The sequence below is a fragment of the Tachypleus tridentatus genome, chromosome 1 (assembly GCF_004210375.1).
Source record: "Tachypleus tridentatus isolate NWPU-2018 chromosome 1, ASM421037v1, whole genome shotgun sequence".
Taxonomy (NCBI): domain Eukaryota; kingdom Metazoa; phylum Arthropoda; class Merostomata; order Xiphosura; family Limulidae; genus Tachypleus; species Tachypleus tridentatus.
The window spans coordinates 19,454,255-19,473,749 of NC_134825.1; the positions used below are offsets into that span (position 1 = coordinate 19,454,255).

General features: G+C 36.5%; 1 protein-coding gene across 4 annotated transcripts in view; it reads right to left on the reverse strand.

The window, feature by feature from the left end:
• Positions 1–1,791: 1,791 nt before the first annotated feature.
• The window catches only part of LOC143244185 (ras-related and estrogen-regulated growth inhibitor-like), a 70,623-nt gene continuing 52,919 nt past the window's right edge, over positions 1,792–19,495 (reverse strand). For all 4 annotated transcript variants that reach the window (XM_076488451.1, XM_076488622.1, XM_076488534.1 and 1 more), the window contains 2 exons: positions 5,154–5,277; positions 1,792–2,239 (listed from right to left, as the gene is read on the reverse strand). In XM_076488451.1, the coding sequence (XP_076344566.1) occupies positions 2,066–2,239; positions 5,154–5,277 (298 nt within the window). In that variant the 3' untranslated portion in view covers positions 1,792–2,065. The remainder of the gene's footprint in view (positions 2,240–5,153; positions 5,278–19,495) is intronic.

A 19,495-nucleotide genomic window follows, 5' to 3' on the forward strand; every position in this document is an offset into this window, starting at 1 on the left:
ATATGGAGACAACATTCTCATGATAGTATTGTTCAGCTAGAACATTAATAAGTTATTCATTAATGTGTGAAATAATATTCCTGTGTGAATGCGTGCATTTCTTTATGCATTCATAGGATATGGGCAAATAACTGGAAAAATATTTTGTCGTTGCGCGAGCGAGGAGCGAAAAGTTAGAGGGCATTCGAACATCAGTTGTTTTATATGTTTGTTTGTTTTTTTGAATTTCGCGCAAAGCTACTCGAGTGCTATCTGCGCTAGCCGTCCCTAATTTAGCAGTGTAAGACTAGAGGGAAGGCAGCAAGTCATCACCACCCACCGCCAGATCGTTCTCGAATGAATGTGAAAAGTTAATAAAATCCACATCAAAATAATTTAGTAAAACAAAAGATAGGGTAATTGTTGCTTTGTTTTCAGTTCATTTTTTTACCCTAAATATTGAAGAAACAACGCTTTTGCAAAATATACAAATTAGTTTCAGCATTTCCTTCATTACATGGACATGTGCGATCTTTCGCCCGGTAAAAAATTTGATGATATACTTACAGCTCCACCTTGAACATGTCGTTATTTCTTAACACACTTATTACTCATAGTTTCGATTCACGCGAGTTCTGAGCAGATACTGTCCTATAATTCAGATGTAGAATGTTTGTAGTATTAATTATCTGTGTTTGTTTGTTTTCGTTTGTTTTGAATTTCGCGCAAAGCTACACGAGGGCTATCTGCGCTAGCCGTCCCTAATTTTGCAGTATAGGACTAGAGGGAAGGCAGCTAGTCATCACCACCCACCGCCAACTCTGGGGCTACTCTTTTACCAACGAATAGTGGGATTGACCGTAACATTATAAACGCCCCCACGGCTGAAAGGGCAAGCATGTTTGGTGCGACCGGGATTCGAACCCTCGACTCTTGAATTACAAGTCGAACGCCTTTACCCACCTGACCATTCCGGGCCCCAGTTATTTTATATTAATTATATTGTATATGTTTTTATAATTCTACTTAGGTTAAATTCATTGAATATGATAATATATTTACAGAATTATGTTAATAGACAAACAAAATCTCAAACGAGAAAACAAATAAAAACCAAGCCTTAATTGGCTTAGATTTTTTTAAATTCTTAACAAAGTAAAGTAAATATTTTGGGGTATTTTAACTGCTGTAACAATTTCTAATCCAAACATAGCAAGTTTGAGGGTAGTTAGTGAACACGTAAATCATTCTGTAGGGCGGTACCTTATATTAAAAAAACGTTCCAACAAGCTATTTCAATAAACTAAACCTAACTCAGAAGTAAACCTCAGCACTTCTCAAAGAAAGCGTTGAAAACGTACAAGTGTAAAATAATGGTGTAGTGATACATTTTATAGCGCCAGAATCCTGTTCAAAATTTGTCAGACGTACGATGACAAAGATATTTAAAACCTTGTTTTTTTGGGGAGTCCATTTACTTTTAATAAAGAAAGAATATATAGCACTGATTGTTTGAAAGTACCTACATTTGTACTGAATTTAATAAATATCAACTTTCTCTCCAGTGGCACAGCAGCATATCTGCTGACTCTCACCTCTGTAAACCGGGTTTCGTTACCTGTGATAGGCAGAACACATTTAGCCTATTGTGTATCTTTGTGCTTGATTCTAAACAATAAAACAATCCGAGAGAAGATACTATATTGTCAACAATTTTATCACACACGATTTAATGGAATAATTATTTTACTTTTTTTTTTAAGATTAAACGCAAAATATTTATTTATCCTTCACGCGATCTCTATATTTTAGTAGTCAAATTAGCTACTCTCGTCCACTGTTCTGGTATAAATACTCTGAATTAACATACGAGTTTAACTCCATGAATTATTCTCAAAAATTATTCAAAAGAAATGTATTTTAATTCATTAGAGTGTGTGTATGTAGCAAAGCTACATCGGGCTATCTGCTGAGTCCACTGAGGGATTCATTAGAGAATGCATATTTATTCTCAAAATGTCGGATGTTGTCGTGAATGTTACAGAAATCAAAGACAGAGATATTTTTGTCGTTCAAACTTTTCTAATTACATCGTCAGAGTTCGGTCTTGTCGGATTTCGTGTTCTGTTGTAGGCCGATTTCTCCTCCACCAGCTGTTCAACGTGGAGTTTCCCGCACTGTTTCTTCTTGGATTTTGAATCCTGGGCGCGAGTACAGAAAATGTCGATAGGCGTCGTTTTTGTTCTTTATTAATGAAGACCTGCAACATTGTAAAGTAATGATGCAATAAGAGGTAAGTTTACCTCAATGGTAAAAATTACAAAAAAAAACATTCAACAAAATATGTAACTAAACATAGCTATCTTTCTCTCTGTATGTATAAATATGTTTATAAGAACATAACATCCCCCAGTGGCTCAGCGGTATGTGTGCGGACTTACAACGCTAAAAATCGGTTTTCGATACTCGTGGTGGGCAAAGCACAGATAGCCCATTGTGCAGCTTTGTGCTTAATTCATAAACAACAACAACAGCAAGAGTATAACAAATACATTCAAATATCACCAACGTCATGATGTTTAAAACCTTACAGTCGTCTAGGCATTTTAACCATTCAATATGAACGAATAAAATAAATCTTCATATTACATCACTATCTAAGAAGCACAAAAATTAAAAATATCTACATCTTTAAACACTTGTTTGTGTAAAACTAATCATTAACTAGTTTTTGTATTAAACTTCAATTTCTTCGTCACTTTACAACAGGTGAACTAAAACACCCATCTACTTAACATACAACACGGGGCCCGACATCGCCAGATGGTTAAGGAACTCGTCTCAGAACCTGAGAGTCGCTGTTCGAATCCCCGTCGTACCAAACTTGCTCGCCTTTTCAACCGTAGGGGCGTTATACTGTGACGGTCAATCCCATTATTCATTGGTAAAACAGTAAACCGAGAGTTGGCGGTGGGTGGTGATGACTAACTGCCTTCCCTCTAGTCTTACACTGCTAAATTAAGGACGGCTAGCGCAGATAGCACTCGAGTAGTTTTGCGCAAAATTCAAAACAAACAAATCAAATCTTGACACAGATATGTCTTTTTTATCGTCTTTCATGACGCCGAGACATACCTTTAGCTGCTGTAAAACACTTGTGGTTAGTTGTATACCTTTAGCTATTTCAGAATACACGTGGTTCGTCACATGCCTACAACTATTTTAAATACACGTAGTTAGTTGCATACCTACAACTATTTCAGGAAGCATGTGATTAGTTGCGTGGTAAAAGAAAGGCATTATTAAAGACTGGCTTCTTTTAGATCCATGTGCGTTAATACATTCATATCGCTTCACAATTACTGGTAAAAATGAATCGACTTAAAAACAAAATAACAAAACTAAACCACACAACTGTCGAAACCTTCGTACTAAGTGTTGTTATGATGATGAAAAACTCGGTTAACACCAACAAATGAAAACTAATATTTCTACATTGTTAGTTAAACCACTTCTCTGGATAACATCCTTGTCTCTAGTTCTAAGGATTCCGGATTTGAAACATAATAATAGTACTTTTAGGGACTACGTAAGCGAACACGTACTGATAGATTAATTAATGACATGTATATACAACCAGATGTACTGGTGCAAGGTCCCCCAAACTATTTTGTTTCAAGAGTAAATAAAATCAAAATTAAGAGTAACAAAGTTCATATATTATGCTGTGTTGTGGTTTACAGAGTGCATAATTCTTCTCGTGATTCATGTCTTGTGCACGTTGTACTGCCGTCACGACAGTACAAATTGCAACGTCAAGCGTCCTTTATACGACCTCATTTTAGTGTCTACTGACTGACTAACAGACACCACGTGGTGCGAATGATTAAATGAGGTATACAAAATATTAGTGTTGTTTGCGAGCGTTTTTTTTCATAGAGCATAACACCGTGTTATATAGCTTCCATACTGTTTGTCAAGGTACGACTGTGCAATACTACTACAAAAGTTCTGTATTATTCCCATTAATTGAGAACGTACATATTATCATTGTATTACATATGCCTGGACTCAGTGCCAATTTTGTGTTTATCACTCCCAAACCGCTACTGACCCATAAACATGCTTCACTGTAGTTCGTCAAATATGTTTGTACTTTTTATAGCAAAGCCACATTGAGATATCTGCTGAGCCCACCGAGGGGAATCGAAACCCTGATTTTAGCGTTGTAAGTCCGTAGACTTACCGCTGCTTCAAATATGACACCTCTCTTCTATGCTGTATGACCGAAAAAACTATCGTTCGTCGTTTCCTAAATCTTTGATTAATCCGTAGAGAGCAGACGTTTCCAGATTTGCGCGTTCAACTGTTTGTGGTCTGATTCTCATTTGAACATTTTGGATTTGTTACTTTCTCTTCTCTTAGCAGGTTTACATCACTGAATTCCAGGGTTTGACTTCCCGCAGTGAACATAGTGCCGAGAACCCACTGTGAAACTCTGTAGTAAAATAAATAAACAAATTATTATTTCCAGCAGCCAATGTGTGTATCACTGTTCTCGAGGTAGCATTCATATGTGCATTCATAGACTGGTAGGCCCAGCATGGTCAGGTAAGGCTCTCGACTAGGTTCGAATCCCAGTCACACCACACATGCTCGCTCTTTCACATTATGATGTGACGGTCAATCCACTATTTGTTGGTAAAAGAGTTGCCCAAGAGTTTATAGTGGGTAGTGATGACTAGCTGCCTCCCCTCTAGTCTTACATTGCAAAATTAGGGACGACTAGCGCGGATAGCCCTCGTATGGCTTTGCGCGAAACTCAAAACATACAAACAAATTATAGACTGGTTGTTGGAAAATAATCTGTATTCGTCTGTCGTCTATCTCGTAAATGAATACCTGAAATACTTCACTTAGAAGAATTTCATTCTCTTCAAGCACTTTGAACAAACACATCACCAGTTTCACGTGACACGCATTTTATTCTCACGTGATAAAAGGATCGTTAGTATTTGTCTTTATACCATTTCCTTAATGCATGCGTGTGCGTGTTGTTGGTTAACTAACAATGCTGCTAATTAATTTTAATCATGCTTCATAATTAATAGTCCAAAATATTTGCAACATTGAACAGTAAGGTCGGATATTATGACAATTATATTCAAGTTTACCTGGTACAGAATCTCTTGAAATGCTGATTCCACATTTTGAGCTTCCTGAGCAGCAGAACATTCATAGAATGTACATCTTGGATAAATAAGAGTCACTCGCTGGCCTTCCTTGGAGCATACTACTCTAAAACAGCAAATAAGAAAAAATCGTTTAAAATCATCCACAGTCATTCGTTAGCCTTCCTTGGAACACTCTACCTCTAAAATACCCAATAAAACACTTTTAAGGTCGTGTGGGTCACTCGTTGACCTTCCTTGGAACACCCTACCCCTAAAATACCCAATAAAAACACTTTTGAAGGTCGTAGTGTCACTCGTTGACCTTCCTTGAGTACCATACTTGTAAAATACCCAATAAAAACATTTTAGAGGTCGTAGTGTAACTCATTGACATTCCTTGAGCATACTACTCCTAAAATACTCAATAAAAAACTTTTTAAGGTCGTGCAGTGTCACTCGTTAACCTTCTTTGAAACACCCTACCCCTAAAAATACCCAATAAAAACACTTTTTAAGGTTGTGCAGTGTCACTCGTTCACCTTCTTTGAAACACCCTACCCTAAAATACCCAATAAAAAACACTTTTAAGGTCGAGCAGTGTCACTTCACTCATTGTCTTTCCTTGGAGCACCCTACTTGTAAAAATACCCAATAAAAACACTTTTTAAGGCTGTGCAGTGTCACTCGTTGACCTTACCCTTAAAAATACCCAATAAAACCTTTTTAAGGTCGTGTGGGGTCACTCGTTGACCTTTCTTAAAGCACACTACTCCTAAAAATAGCCAGTAAGAAACACCGAATAAAAGTTATCCATCAAAGGTATAATTTTGCTATATTATAAAAGTCAACGTTGTTCAATGGAAAATAAACACTTTAAACGGTAAAATCTTGACAAAAAGAGCAAATTATTGCAGGCTTTTCTTATTTTATACATAACAATGTATAAACTGCGTTACGCAAATAATCGTTATTTCAACACAACTGTTTATCTGCTGCGTTTCGTGCAAAGCTACTCATGAGCTATCTACGCTGGCCGCTGAAATGATAGGTTAGGGTGAGAGTACCGTGTTTCTCCGATAATAAGACCTACCCATAAAATAAGACCTAGTGTGATTTTTGGGGATAGTTTTAATATAAGCCCTACCCCTAAAATAAGCCCTAGTTAAGAGTGGCAGGAAGAGGAAAGAAATAAAAAAAATTAATTTATTAATTAGTTTAATAGTTAGTTAATTAGTTTGCTTAAGTATTAATCAGTTAATTTAATAGTTTAATAATAGTTTATTTTAAATGGTTAGTTTAATAGTTTTACTTTGTAACTTCATTTTTTTAATATATCAAAATAAGACATCCCCCTAGTGTCATATTTTGGAGTGAAAATTAATATAAGCCCTGTCTTATTTTCGGAGAAACACGGTAACTAGTCAATAGCATTCATCACCAACTCGTGGGCGACTCTAATTAAATAGTAGGATGTAACGATTATTTTCACAACATTCCTGTGATTTTAAAGTGCGGAGTGCGATTTTATTCACTGAACTAAGGATCGCTGATCGTGGAACTTCAAATCCGTTGTGAGGCAGTTAACCATTGAGTCACGTTCTTTTTAAACAGGTTTGTACTTTTGATACCATGGTTCTAGTTATTGTTCATCTCGCTGATTCATGTTGGTGACAACATAAATAACAATAGTATGGTGACCTTTTAGGCCTCGCATGGCCAGGTGGTTATGCCCCTGGACTCGTAATTCGAGGGTCGCGAATTCGTATTCCCAACACACCAAACATGCTCGTTCTTTCAGCCGTATGAGTGTTATAATGTTAGGTCAATCCCACTATTCTTTGGCAAAAGTGTAGCCCAAGAGTTGGCGGTGGGTGGTGATGACTAGCTGCCTTCCCTCTAGTCTTACACTGCTAAATTACGGACAGCTAGCACAGATAGCCCTCGAGGAGTTTTGTGCGAAATTCAAAAACAAACAAACAAACTTCGATGTTACCTAAATTTTGAACCCTTAAATGACCTCAAACAATCTTAATATTTCATAATGATTTACTTACAATATTTATACAGATCCTAATTAATCAACACGGTCTGTGCAAAGAAAACATTTTAGTGAAAAATACGCTTACCTAAATATTGAACAATATTATCATGTTTCATATATGTGTTTATATAAGATATTATAATCTATGGAAATAAGGTTCTAATGTTATGAACTTCATATGTATAAGTAAGTACAAATTGTACCTGATATTTGATATGGATCAATATGTGTGTGTGTGTGTTAGCAATAATCACAACGAAGATAAACGCATGATAAGTTCCTTCAGAAGGTTATTATTGGCTTGGGCTGCATTCAGAAAAATATTACGTAACTGTAAATGTTCATCTTTAAGTTTTACAGTTACGAATTGTTTAGTAACGTGGTAGTTTCAGAGAAACAGGGAAGTAAACTGGTCACCATGTTTCAGTTATTGACAAGCTCAGTCTAAGAGTGTACATTTCAGACTTGTTATTAAAGTAAAAAGAAATTAAGCATAGAACAAAATCATTCAAAACCAAATTCGAGCTTTAGACGGACAGGAAAATAAAGAGAAGACGATAAAATATTTGTTTTGAAGTAAAGTGCGAAGCTATCGAAACCAGGATTCTATCGTTTAGAGTCTCCGTGTATACTGCTGTGCCACTGAGGGGAGAGCCAAACGAAAAAAAAGATAATTCATTAGAATGTCACTTAAGTTCACGCACAAGTGGGACAGTAGAAAAGCGTTCAGTAAGAACGGCAGCATACAAAATGAGTAATCAGTTTTTCTCTACGAACCACCCTAGCCCGGCATGGCCAAGAGTGTTAAGGCGTGCGACTCGTAACCTGAGGGTCGCGGGTTCGCATCCCCGTCGCGCCAAACATGCTCGCCCTTTCAACCGTGGGGGCGTTATAATGTTACGGTCAATCCCACTAGTCGTTGGTAAAAGAGTAGCCCAAGAGTTGGCGGTGGCTGGTGATGACTAGTTGCTCTAGTCTTACACTGCTAAATGAGGGACGGCTAGCACAGATAGCCCACGAGTATCTTTGTGCGAATCTCAAAAAACAAACAAACCACCTTGTGCCAGAGATAGTAGATGAGCCTGTTGTGAAAATATGTTTAACACAGGTGTTCTTAACAAATTCTAACAAACGGAGAAAGTTTCAAGTAACTAATTTCTCTTGTTTTTCATTCTTTTCATTGGGCATGGAATCATGACCAACAGTTAGACGAACACAGAGCTGTGTATTCGTCCACAAGAAGCAACACGTTGAGAGTTCGATTGTTGATGTTTCGCGTTCTGTTACTTCCCCACACACAAACAAAATTAAGAGGAGCATTTTGGACCGTGGGTGCGTTATAAGAGTGACGCTCTATTCCAACTATTCTGTTTGACAAGAGTTGATGGTCGGTAGTTGATTTGTTATTGATCAGCTGCCTTCCGTCTTGTATAGTATTTATATTTAGTTGAATTTCGCACAACGTTACTCCGTCTAGACTAAATAGCAGTGAATATGGCCACCTACAACTTTTGCCCCCTCTAGCGGCATGTCTGCGAACTGAAGTAATGAATTAAGTATAAAAAAACTAAAATATTGCTTTCCCATCAGCAGATGTTTACATTATTTACTCTTTTTAGAAGAATAAAATAATATTCGTTATTATAATACAAAAGACGCTTTAAAAGTGAGTTAACTATAACAATAAGAAATATCAAAACTTTCTTATTTATCTACTATTTACTACTATTATTTCATTGACAGAATTACACGTCGCCATAAGAAAAAATAACAACTATACGTGAAATGTGCATCATGGCCCGATTTTGCATTTTCTTAAAATTAAATAATAAACTATTGTTTGTTTGTTTATTGTGAATTTCGCGCAAAGCTACATGAGGGCTATCTGAGCGAGCCGTCCCTAATTTAGCAGTATAATACTAGAGGGAAGGCAGCTAGTCATCACCACCCACCGCCAGCTCTTTTTACCAAAGAATAGCTAGATTGACTGTCACATTATAACGTTCCCACGGCTGAAAGAGCGAACATGTTTACTGTGACGGAGATTCGAACCTGCGACCCTCGGATTACGAGTCGAAACCTTAACCACATGGCCATGCTTGGCCAAACTATTGTTACAAATTCACATGGAAAAATGTTAATTCCTGTTATAAAGTACACACATGGCCCAGCATGTCCAGGTAGTTAAGACACTCGACTCGTAATCCGAAGGTCGTGGGTTCGAATCCACGTCACACCAAATATGTTCGCCCTTTCAGCAGTGGGGACGTTATAAAGTGACGATCAATCCCATTATTCGTTGGTAAAAGAGTAGCCCAAGAGTTGGCGGAAGATGGTGATAACTAGCTGCCCTCCTCTACTCTTACACTGCTAAATCAGGGACGGCTAGCACAGATAGCCCTCGAGTAGCTTTGTGCGAAATTCAAAAACAAACAAACTCTTACTCGTTGAATCTGGAATCAATGACCTCTATGAGTGTATTCAAGAGTTATTGAGTGTTTGGGTATTTAAGACTAACTTTATCTGCAATCTTTTCATGTGTGCTAAGATCCCATTGTTTTTACAAAACAAAGCAAAACAAACCAAGAACGTAAATCTTAAACAGTATGAATGAAGACAGAAATACTTTATCACATATAAATCGCATTTAATGTTTCTCATTTTTCAAGCTTTACAATTAAATCTTTTTTATCAATATATCAGACAAAATTTTCATTCCAAATCAATTGAGACGTGTAAAAACAAACATCTGACACCGTAGTGATAAGGGGCCACAGTTTCATCACTACATTGTCTGCCAAAAAATATTTTTAATTATTTAGTTTTATGTTTATTGTTTTCGGTTATGAATAATAAATCTGTTTTTATACTTTGACAGAAATAAAACAAAAACAAGTTTAGGTAACTGTAAGCATAATTAAATACTTATAGATCAATTGTCATTACGTGGTATTGTTAAAAATTGTTTTGCTTTTTTTTTTTGTCAAGCACAATGAACTATCTGTGCATTGCCCGCCGAAGGGCTCGAATTATATCGTTTCAAGCTGTGTCGATTAGCCATCAGGGAGCATCGAAAAAAACTAAGTGCGAAGTACAATATTATACAATAATAACTCCTAGAGAGAACCTTTAATAAAAAACTTAAAGTACAAAACAGATAATATCGTAAGAGATGATTAACAAAGATTAAACACATCCGAATTAAAGGTTAAGATAAAGATAACTTGTTGTAATAGTCTAAATTACCAGCAAAATGTATCCTAGTGTCTAAATACGGAAACATTATTACCGTGTTTCTCCGCTAATAAGACCTACCCATAAAATAAGACCTAGTGTGATTTTTGGGGATAGTTTTAATATAAGCCCTACCCTTAAAATAAGCCCTAGTTAAGAGTGGCAGGAAGAGGAAAGAAATAAAAAAAATTAATTTATTAATTAGTTTAATAGTTAGTTAATTAGTTTGTTTAAGTATTAACCAGTTAGTTTAATAGTTTAATAATAGTTTATTTTAAATGGTTAGTTTAATAGTTTTACTTTGTAACTTCATTTTTTTAATATATCAAAATAAGACATCCCCCGAAAATAAGCCCTAGTGTCATATTTTGGAGTGAAAATTAATATAAGCCCTGTCTTATTTTCGGAGAAACACGGTATACACTTTACTTTTCTCACGGGTGCTCTTTTCCTTTTTAATATACATTCAATCACAAAACAGAAAAAGATCGAAGAGGTACTTTTTGATAATTTTCTTCAAGAAAAGCACTAAAAATGTTTTGATTAGAATAGTCGACATCTTATGGACATGTTTATTGTACATATTTACAAAATTAGTTGGTTACTTTATTAGGAACCCATATAATATTCTGTTGAACTACGTTTTGTGGCAATAACGCCCTATTAGTATGAACAAAAAGTCGTTCTGCAAATAGTCTTGAATGTATTTTGTATGATGGCAACTAGTTATATCAGGAGTATTAGTAGTAAACTTCGTCACTCCTGATGGAACAGGAAAACAGTAGAAATTGTGACTTCCAGATTCATTTTAAGTTAATCAATCGGGTGACTTAAAATTTTTTATTTGACTTCATTTATTTTACTCGTGAAGAAATATGATTGAAGTCACGTGTTCTTGGAAACGATTTTGGACAAAATGAGCTTTGCGGGTCGTTTCAGTGTCATTTTGGAAGACACTTTAACAACATAATCGGGTAAGTTTGATCAGTAACAGGATTTAGGTATACCCGGAATATTGTTTATCATTTTAAAGAAGTCAAAGACACCCTCACGTATTACAGGACCTCTTTTCATACTGTAAAAGGTGTAATGCTATTCAGAACGTCTTCATTTGGCAGGTAATGGAACAATCTTCATAGAAGGTTAGATAAGAAATAATTAGGAGATAATTCTGGAAAATAAGCAGTTGTGGACCAAACAGCATCAGCGTCTAAAGGTGTGAAGTTCTCAAAAACGAAAAAGGCAGAATAAGATGTTAAAATCTCAATGGTTATGGAGGAGGCAGGAGAAGATGTTGGAATCTCAACGGTTATGAAGGAGGCTGGAGAAGATGTTAGAATATCAATGGTGATGAAGGAGGCAGGAGAAGATGTTTGAATCTCAATGGTGATGAAGGAGGCAGGAGAAGATGTTAGAATATCAATGGTGATGAAGGAGGTAGGAGAAGATGTTAGAATATCAATGCTTATGAAGGAGGCAGGAGAAGATGTTTGAATCTCAATGGTGATGAAGGAGGCTGGAGAAGATGTTAGAATATCAATGGTCATGAAGGAGGCAGGAGAAGATGTCTGAATCTCAATGGTGATGAAGGAGGCAGAAGAAGATGTTTGAATCTCAATGGTGATGAAGCAGGCAGGAGAAGATGTTTGAATCTCAATGGTGATGAAGGAGGCAGGAGAAGATGTTAGAATATCAATGCTTATGAAGGAGGCAGGAGAAGGCGTTGGAATCTCAATGGTTATGAAGGAGGCAGGAGAAAATGTTAGAATCTCAGTGGCTATAAAGGAAGCTGAAGGATGCAGCACACCGAGACCACCAGTCTTCTTGGTAACCTTGCTAGTGAATAATTGTATTCTATTTTCTTGTCAAGAACCATTTAATAGATGACGTTAAACAGTTTCGTCAAAATAGCAAAGTCACTCAGAGGCATCGGCTATAAAAAACATCTTTTAGTATTTTTCGTGTCGTTTGGCTATCAGGTAGCGACGATAAGAGCAGTGTTGTGAGATCTCATAAACTGTCATGAAGACAGCAGTTAATAAGGGGACTGGAGTGTTTACTAAATAAATGTAGTATTCCGAAAACTGTGTAATCTTGAATGACTACACTCAAGGGAAGTCTAGTTCAGTCCACATTTTGATCAACGTGTATCATTGGATTATACTACTTTCGGAAAATTCCACTCTTCATCGGTAACCCTAAACACAAGTTAACCAAAGAAAGATAAGTTGAACCTATATCATTATACAAAATATCACGCATATCAACAATGGCCGATGATACTTTTCTTCACTTCATCTATCTAATGCATAGGTTTATTTTCATAGTGACTACAAAGTATGTTTGATATTGGAGTGTTCTTCAACAGCTATAACTGCTTCTGAACAGTCTTCTTTGGTATCTCTCCTGCTCACCCACAAGGAGAGGAGGTTAGAAGAGGTGCCCTAAGCTTAGCCCGGCTAATCTTTACCGATATGATAAGAGCATCTAGTGGGATCACTATTAGTATGGTCAAACTTAAGCAAATTGCAAAATCCTTTTAAGACCTAAGATATTAGGGCCCTCATGAACAATCATAACAGTGAATGTTACTTCAGTCATCGTACAAGAACTCAAATGATGTGTCATTGATATTGTTACCTTGTGCAAGATACGACGAGCCTGGGAAGAAAGGAAGAACTAAAGGAACAGGGAGGTAGTTATACCTACTTCTAGATGGGTGCACAACAAGAAGAGAAATTACAAAATTATAGTGTTGGCTTTACCATCAAGAATGAACTTATAAACAAAATGAATTAACTTCCTATTGGAATAAATAAGTACCTTATGACTCTTTCTCAAACTAGCACCAGTGTATATGTTCAGACTATTGATGTAGAAAATGAAATCAAGGACTAATTTCACTCCAACTCTTACCAAGTCCTTACTAGAATTTCAGAGGAAGAAATACTCTTACCAAGTCCTTACTAGAATTTCCGAGGAAGAAATACTCTTTCCAAGTCCTTTCTAGAATTTCAGAGGAAGAAATACTCTTACCAAGTCCTTTCTAGAATTTCAGAGGAAGAAACAGTCTTACCAAGTCCCTTCTAGAATTTCAGAGGAAGAAATACTCTTACCAAGTCCTTTCTAGAATTTTAGATGAAAAAATACTCTTACCAAGTCCTTTCTAGAATTTCAGAGGAAGAAATACTCTTCCCAAGTCCTTTCTAGAATTTCAGAGGAAGAAATACTCTTACCAAATTCTTTCTAGAATTTCAGAGGAAGAAATACTCTTTCCAAGTCCTTTCTAGAATTTCAGAGAAAGAAATACTCTTTCCAAGTCCTTTCTAGAATTTCAGAGGAAGAAATACTCTTACCAAGTCCTTTCTAGAATTTCAGAGGAAGAAATACTCTTTCCAAGTCCTTTCTAGAATTTCAGAGAAAGAAATACTCTTTCCAAGTCCTTTCTAGAATTTCAGAGGAAGAAATACTCTTACCAAGTCCTTTCTAGAATTTCAGAGGAAGAAATACTCTTACCAAGTCCTTTCTAGAATTTCACAGGAAGAAATACTCTTACCAAGTCCTTTCTAGAATTTTAGAGGAAAAAATACTCTTACCAAGTCCTTTCTAGAATTTCAGAGGAAGAAATACTCTTACCAAATCCTTTCTAGAATTTCAGAGGAAGAAATACTCTTGCCAAGCTCTTTATAGAATTTTAGAGGAAGAAATACTCTTTCCAAGTCCTTTCTAGAATTTCAGAGGAAGAAATACTCTTACCAAATCCTTACTAGAATTTCAGAAGAAGAAATACTCTTACCAAGTTCTTTATAGAATTTAAGAGGAAGAAATACTCTTCCCAAGTCCTTTCTAGAATTTCAGAGGAAGAAATACTCTTACCAAGTCCTTTCTAGAATCTCAGAGGAAGAAATACTTATTCATGTTGGCGACTTGAACGGTAAAGATGGAAAGGAGTCAGACCTCTGAAATGTAAAGAAGAAATAGGAAAACTTAATTTTAATAGCTTCCTCCCCTTGCTGCATAAGAGGGACTTACAATCATCAACAACTGTTTTGTCAGAAAAATAAGACGTTTTGGAAACAACTATTCTTCAAGCATTCGCACTTGTTTGACGACACAATGGTCTGTGCATGAAAGCACAAAGATGCTCATATTACATATAATAAATCAGGAACTAACAACTTTTGATACAATCAAAAAGAGGTGTAAAATGATTCATAAACAACATTATACATTTACAGTAATTCACTGTTAGCAATGTGCGTTATAAGCACAACGAAAGGCATGTTGTACTATTTACATTTGAGGTTAGCAGTATTCAAACTAGTTTCAATTACCTTATGATAGTTCTATATCGTGTTTTAAATGGTATGATTGAGGATAGTTTAATTCTGATTACTCTGATCGAATCAGTCAAATGGATCCCAAACTATTGTCCATTGCATTTAAGAAGGATTTCAGCATTTTTTTCCTTTGATTAGTTTCCAGTGGTTGTCACCCAAGTTTTCTTTCTCTTTCTCAGGAGCAGCAATGTTTCATTATTATTGAAATTTTCACTACATTTTGATGACACATGGTTTTGAACAGACAGTCAAAGAAATGGTATGTAATATAAACACTTCTTATACTCAAGTACCTAACACGTTCCTTTCCAGTCTTACATATCTGTACTCTTACTCATTGCCTTGTAAACTATATTTAATATGTATTTCTGAATGGGTTGTAAACTCATCCTGTCATTTTACATACTGAACAGCTTCCTTCCCTACCAGTGTCACAGTGGTATGTCTGCCTTGTAAACTATATTCAATATGTATTTCTGAATGGTTTGTAAACTCATCTTGTCATTTTACACATTGAACAACTTCCTTCCCTACCAGTGTCACAGTGGTATGTCTGCCTTGTAAACTATATTCAATATGTATTTCTGAATGGGTTGTAAACTCATCCTGTCATTTTGCACATTGAACAACTTCCTTCGATACCAGAGTCACAGTGGTATGTCTGCCTTGTAAACTATATTCAATATGTATTTCTGAATGGTTTGTAAACTCATCTTGTCATTTTGCACATTGAACAGCTTCCTTCCCCACCAGTGGCACAGCGGTATGTCTGCCTTGTAAACTATATTTAATATGTATTTCTGAATGGGTTGTAAACTCATCCTGTCATTTTGCACATTGAACAGCTTCCTTCCCTACCAGAGTCACAGTGGTATGTCTGCCTTGTAAACTATATTCAATATGTATTTCTGAATGGTTTGTAAACTCATCTTGTCATTTTACATACTGAACAGCTACCTTCCCCACCAGTGGCACAGCGGTATGTCTACCTTGTAAACTATATTCAATATGTATTTCTGAATGGGTTGTAAACTCATCTTGTCATTTTACATACTGAACAGCTACCTTCCCCACCAGTGGCACAGCGGTATGTCTACCTTGTAAACTATATTCAATATGTATTTCTGAATGGGTTGTAAACTCATCCTGTCATTTTGCACATTGAACAGCTACCTTCCCCACCAGTGGCACAGCGGTATGTCTACCTTGTAAACTATATTCAATATGTATTTCTGAATGGGTTGTAAACTCATCCTGTCATTTTGCACATTGAACAACTTCCTTCCCCACCAGTGGCACAGCGGTATGTCTACCTTGTAAACTATATTCAATATGTATTTCTGAATGGGTTGTAAACTCATCCTGTCATTTTGCACATTGAACAGCTACCTTCCCCACCAGAGTCACAGTGGTATGTCTGCCTTGTAAACTATATTCAATATGTATTTCTGAATGGGTTGTAAACTCATCCTGTCATTTTACATACTGAACAGCTACCTTCCCCACCAGTGGCACAGCGGTATGTCTACCTTGTAAACTATATTCAATATGTATTTCTGAATGGGTTGTAAACTCATCCTGTCATTTTGCACATTGAACAACTTCCTTCCCTACCAGAGTCACAGTGGTATGTCTGCCTTGTAAACTATATTCAATATGTATTTCTGAATGGTTTGTAAACTCATCTTGTCATTTTGCACATTGAACAGCTTCCTTCCCCACCAGTGGCACAGCGGTATGTCTGCCTTGTAAACTATAGTCAATATGTATTTCTGAATGGGTTGTAAACTCATCTTGTCATTTTGCACATTGAACACCTTCCTTCCCTACCAGAGTCACAGTGGTATGTCTGCCTTGTAAACTATATTCAATATGTATTTCTGAATGGTTTGTAAACTCATCTTGTCATTTTGCACATTGAACAGCTTCCTTCCCCACCAGTGGCACAGCGGTATGTCTGCCTTGTAAACTATATTTAATATGTATTTCTGAATGGGTTGTAAACTCATCCTGTCATTTTGCACATTGAACAACTTCCTTCCCTACCAGTGTCACAGTGGTATGTCTGCCTTGTAAACTATATTCAATATGTATTTCTGAATGGGTTGTAAACTCATCCTGTCATTTTGCACATTGAACAACTTCCTTCCCTACCAGAGTCACAGTGGTATGTCTGCCTTGTAAACTATATTCAATATGTATTTCTGAATGGTTTGTAAACTCATCTTGTCATTTTGCACATTGAACAGCTTCCTTCCCCACCAGTGGCACAGCGGTATGTCTGCCTTGTAAACTATATTTAATATGTATTTCTGAATGGGTTGTAAACTCATCCTGTCATTTTGCACATTGAACAGCTTCCTTCCCTACCAGAGTCACAGTGGTATGTCTGCCTTGTAAACTATATTCAATATGTATTTCTGAATGGTTTGTAAACTCATCTTGTCATTTTGCACATTGAACAGCTTCCTTCCCTACCAGTGGCACAGCGGTATGTCTACCTTGTAAACTATATTCAATATGTATTTCTGAATGGTTTGTAAACTCATCTTGTCATTTTGCACATTGAACAGCTTCCTTCCCTACCAGTGGCACAGCGGTATGTCTACCTTGTAAACTATATTCAATATGTATTTCTGAATGGTTTGTAAACTCATCTTGTCATTTTACACATTGAACAGCTTCCTTCCCTACCAGTGTCACAGTGGTATGTCTACCTTGTAAACTATATTCAATATGTATTTCTGAATGGTTTGTAAACTCATCTTGTCATTTTACATACTGAACAGCTTCCTTCCCTACCAGTGGCACAGCGGTATGTCTACCTTGTAAACTATATTCAATATGTATTTCTGAATGGTTTGTAAACTCATCCTGTCATTTTACACATTGAACAGCTTCCTTCCCTACCAGTGTCACAGTGGTATGTCTACCTTGTAAACTATATTCAATATGTATTTCTGAATGGTTTGTAAACTCATCTTGTCATTTTACATACTGAACAGCTTCCTTCCCTACCAGTGGCACAGCGGTATGTCTACCTTGTAAACTATATTCAATATGTATTTCTGAATGGTTTGTAAACTCATCCTGTCATTTTACACATTGAACAGCTTCCTTCCCTACCAGTGTCACAGTGGTATGTCTACCTTGTAAACTATATTCAATATGTATTTCTGAATGGTTTGTAAACTCATCTTGTCATTTTACATACTGAACAGCTTCCTTCCCTACCAGTGGCACAGCGGTATGTCTACCTTGTAAACTATATTCAATATGTATTTCTGAATGGTTTGTAAACTCATCCTGTCATTTTACACATTGAACAGCTTCCTTCCCTACCAGTGTCACAGTGGTATGTCTACCTTGTAAACTATATTCAATATGTATTTCTGAATGGGTTGTAAACTCATCTTGTCATTTTACATACTGAACAGCTACCTTCCCCACCAGTGGCACAGCGGTATGTCTACCTTGTAAACTATAGTCAATATGTATTTCTGAATGGGTTGTAAACTCATCTTGTCATTTTACACATTGAACAGCTTCCTTCCCTACCAGTGTCACAGCGGTATGTCTGCCTTGTAAACTATATTCAATACGTATTTCTGAATGGGTTGTAAACTCATCTTGTCATTTTGCACATTGAACACCTTCCTTCCCTACCACCAGCACAGCGGTATGTCTGCCTTGTAAACTATATTCAATATGTATTTCTGAATGGTTTGTAAACTCATCTTGTCATTTCGCACATTGAACAGCTTCCTTCCCTACCACCGGCACAGTGGTATGTCTGCCTTGTAAACTGTATTCAATATGTATTTCTGAATGGGTTGTAAACTCATCCTGTCATTTCATACATTGAACAGCTTCCTTCCCTACCAGAGTCACAGTGGTATGTCTCCCTTGTAAACTATATTTAATATGTATTTCTGAATGGTTTGTAAACTCATCTTGTCATTTTAAACATTGAACAGCTTCCTTCCCTACCAGTGTCACAGTGGTATGTCTGCCTTGTAAACTATATTCAATATGTATTTCTGAATGGGTTGTAAACTCATCCTGTCATTTTACACATTGAACAGCTTCCTTCCCTACCAGAGTCACAGTGGTATGTCTACCTTGTAAACTATATTCAATATGTATTTCTGAATGGTTTGTAAACTCATCTTGTCATTTTACACATTGAACAGCTTCCTTCCCTGCCACCGGCACAGCGGTATGTCTGCCTTGTAAACTATATTCTTATGTATTTCTGAATGGTTTGTAAACTCATCTTGTCATTTTACACATTGAACAACTTCCTTCCCTACCACCGGCACAGCGGTATGTCTGCCTTGTAAACTATATTCAATATGTATTTCTGAATGGTTTGTAAACTCATCTTGTCATTTTACACATTGAACAGCTTCCTTCCCTACCACCGGCACAGCGGTATGTCTGCCTTGTAAACTATATTCAATATGTATTTCTGAATGGGTTGTAAACTCATCTTGTCATTTTGCACATTTAACACCTTCCTTCCCTACCACCAGCACAGCGGAATGTCTGCCTTGTAAACTATATTCAATATGTATTTCTGAATGGTTTGTAAACTCATCTTGTCATTTTGCACATTGAACAGCTTCCTTCCCTACCACCGGCACAGTGGTATGTCTGCCTTGTAAACTGTATTCAATATGTATTTCTGAATGGGTTGTAAACTCATCTTGTCATTTTAAACATTG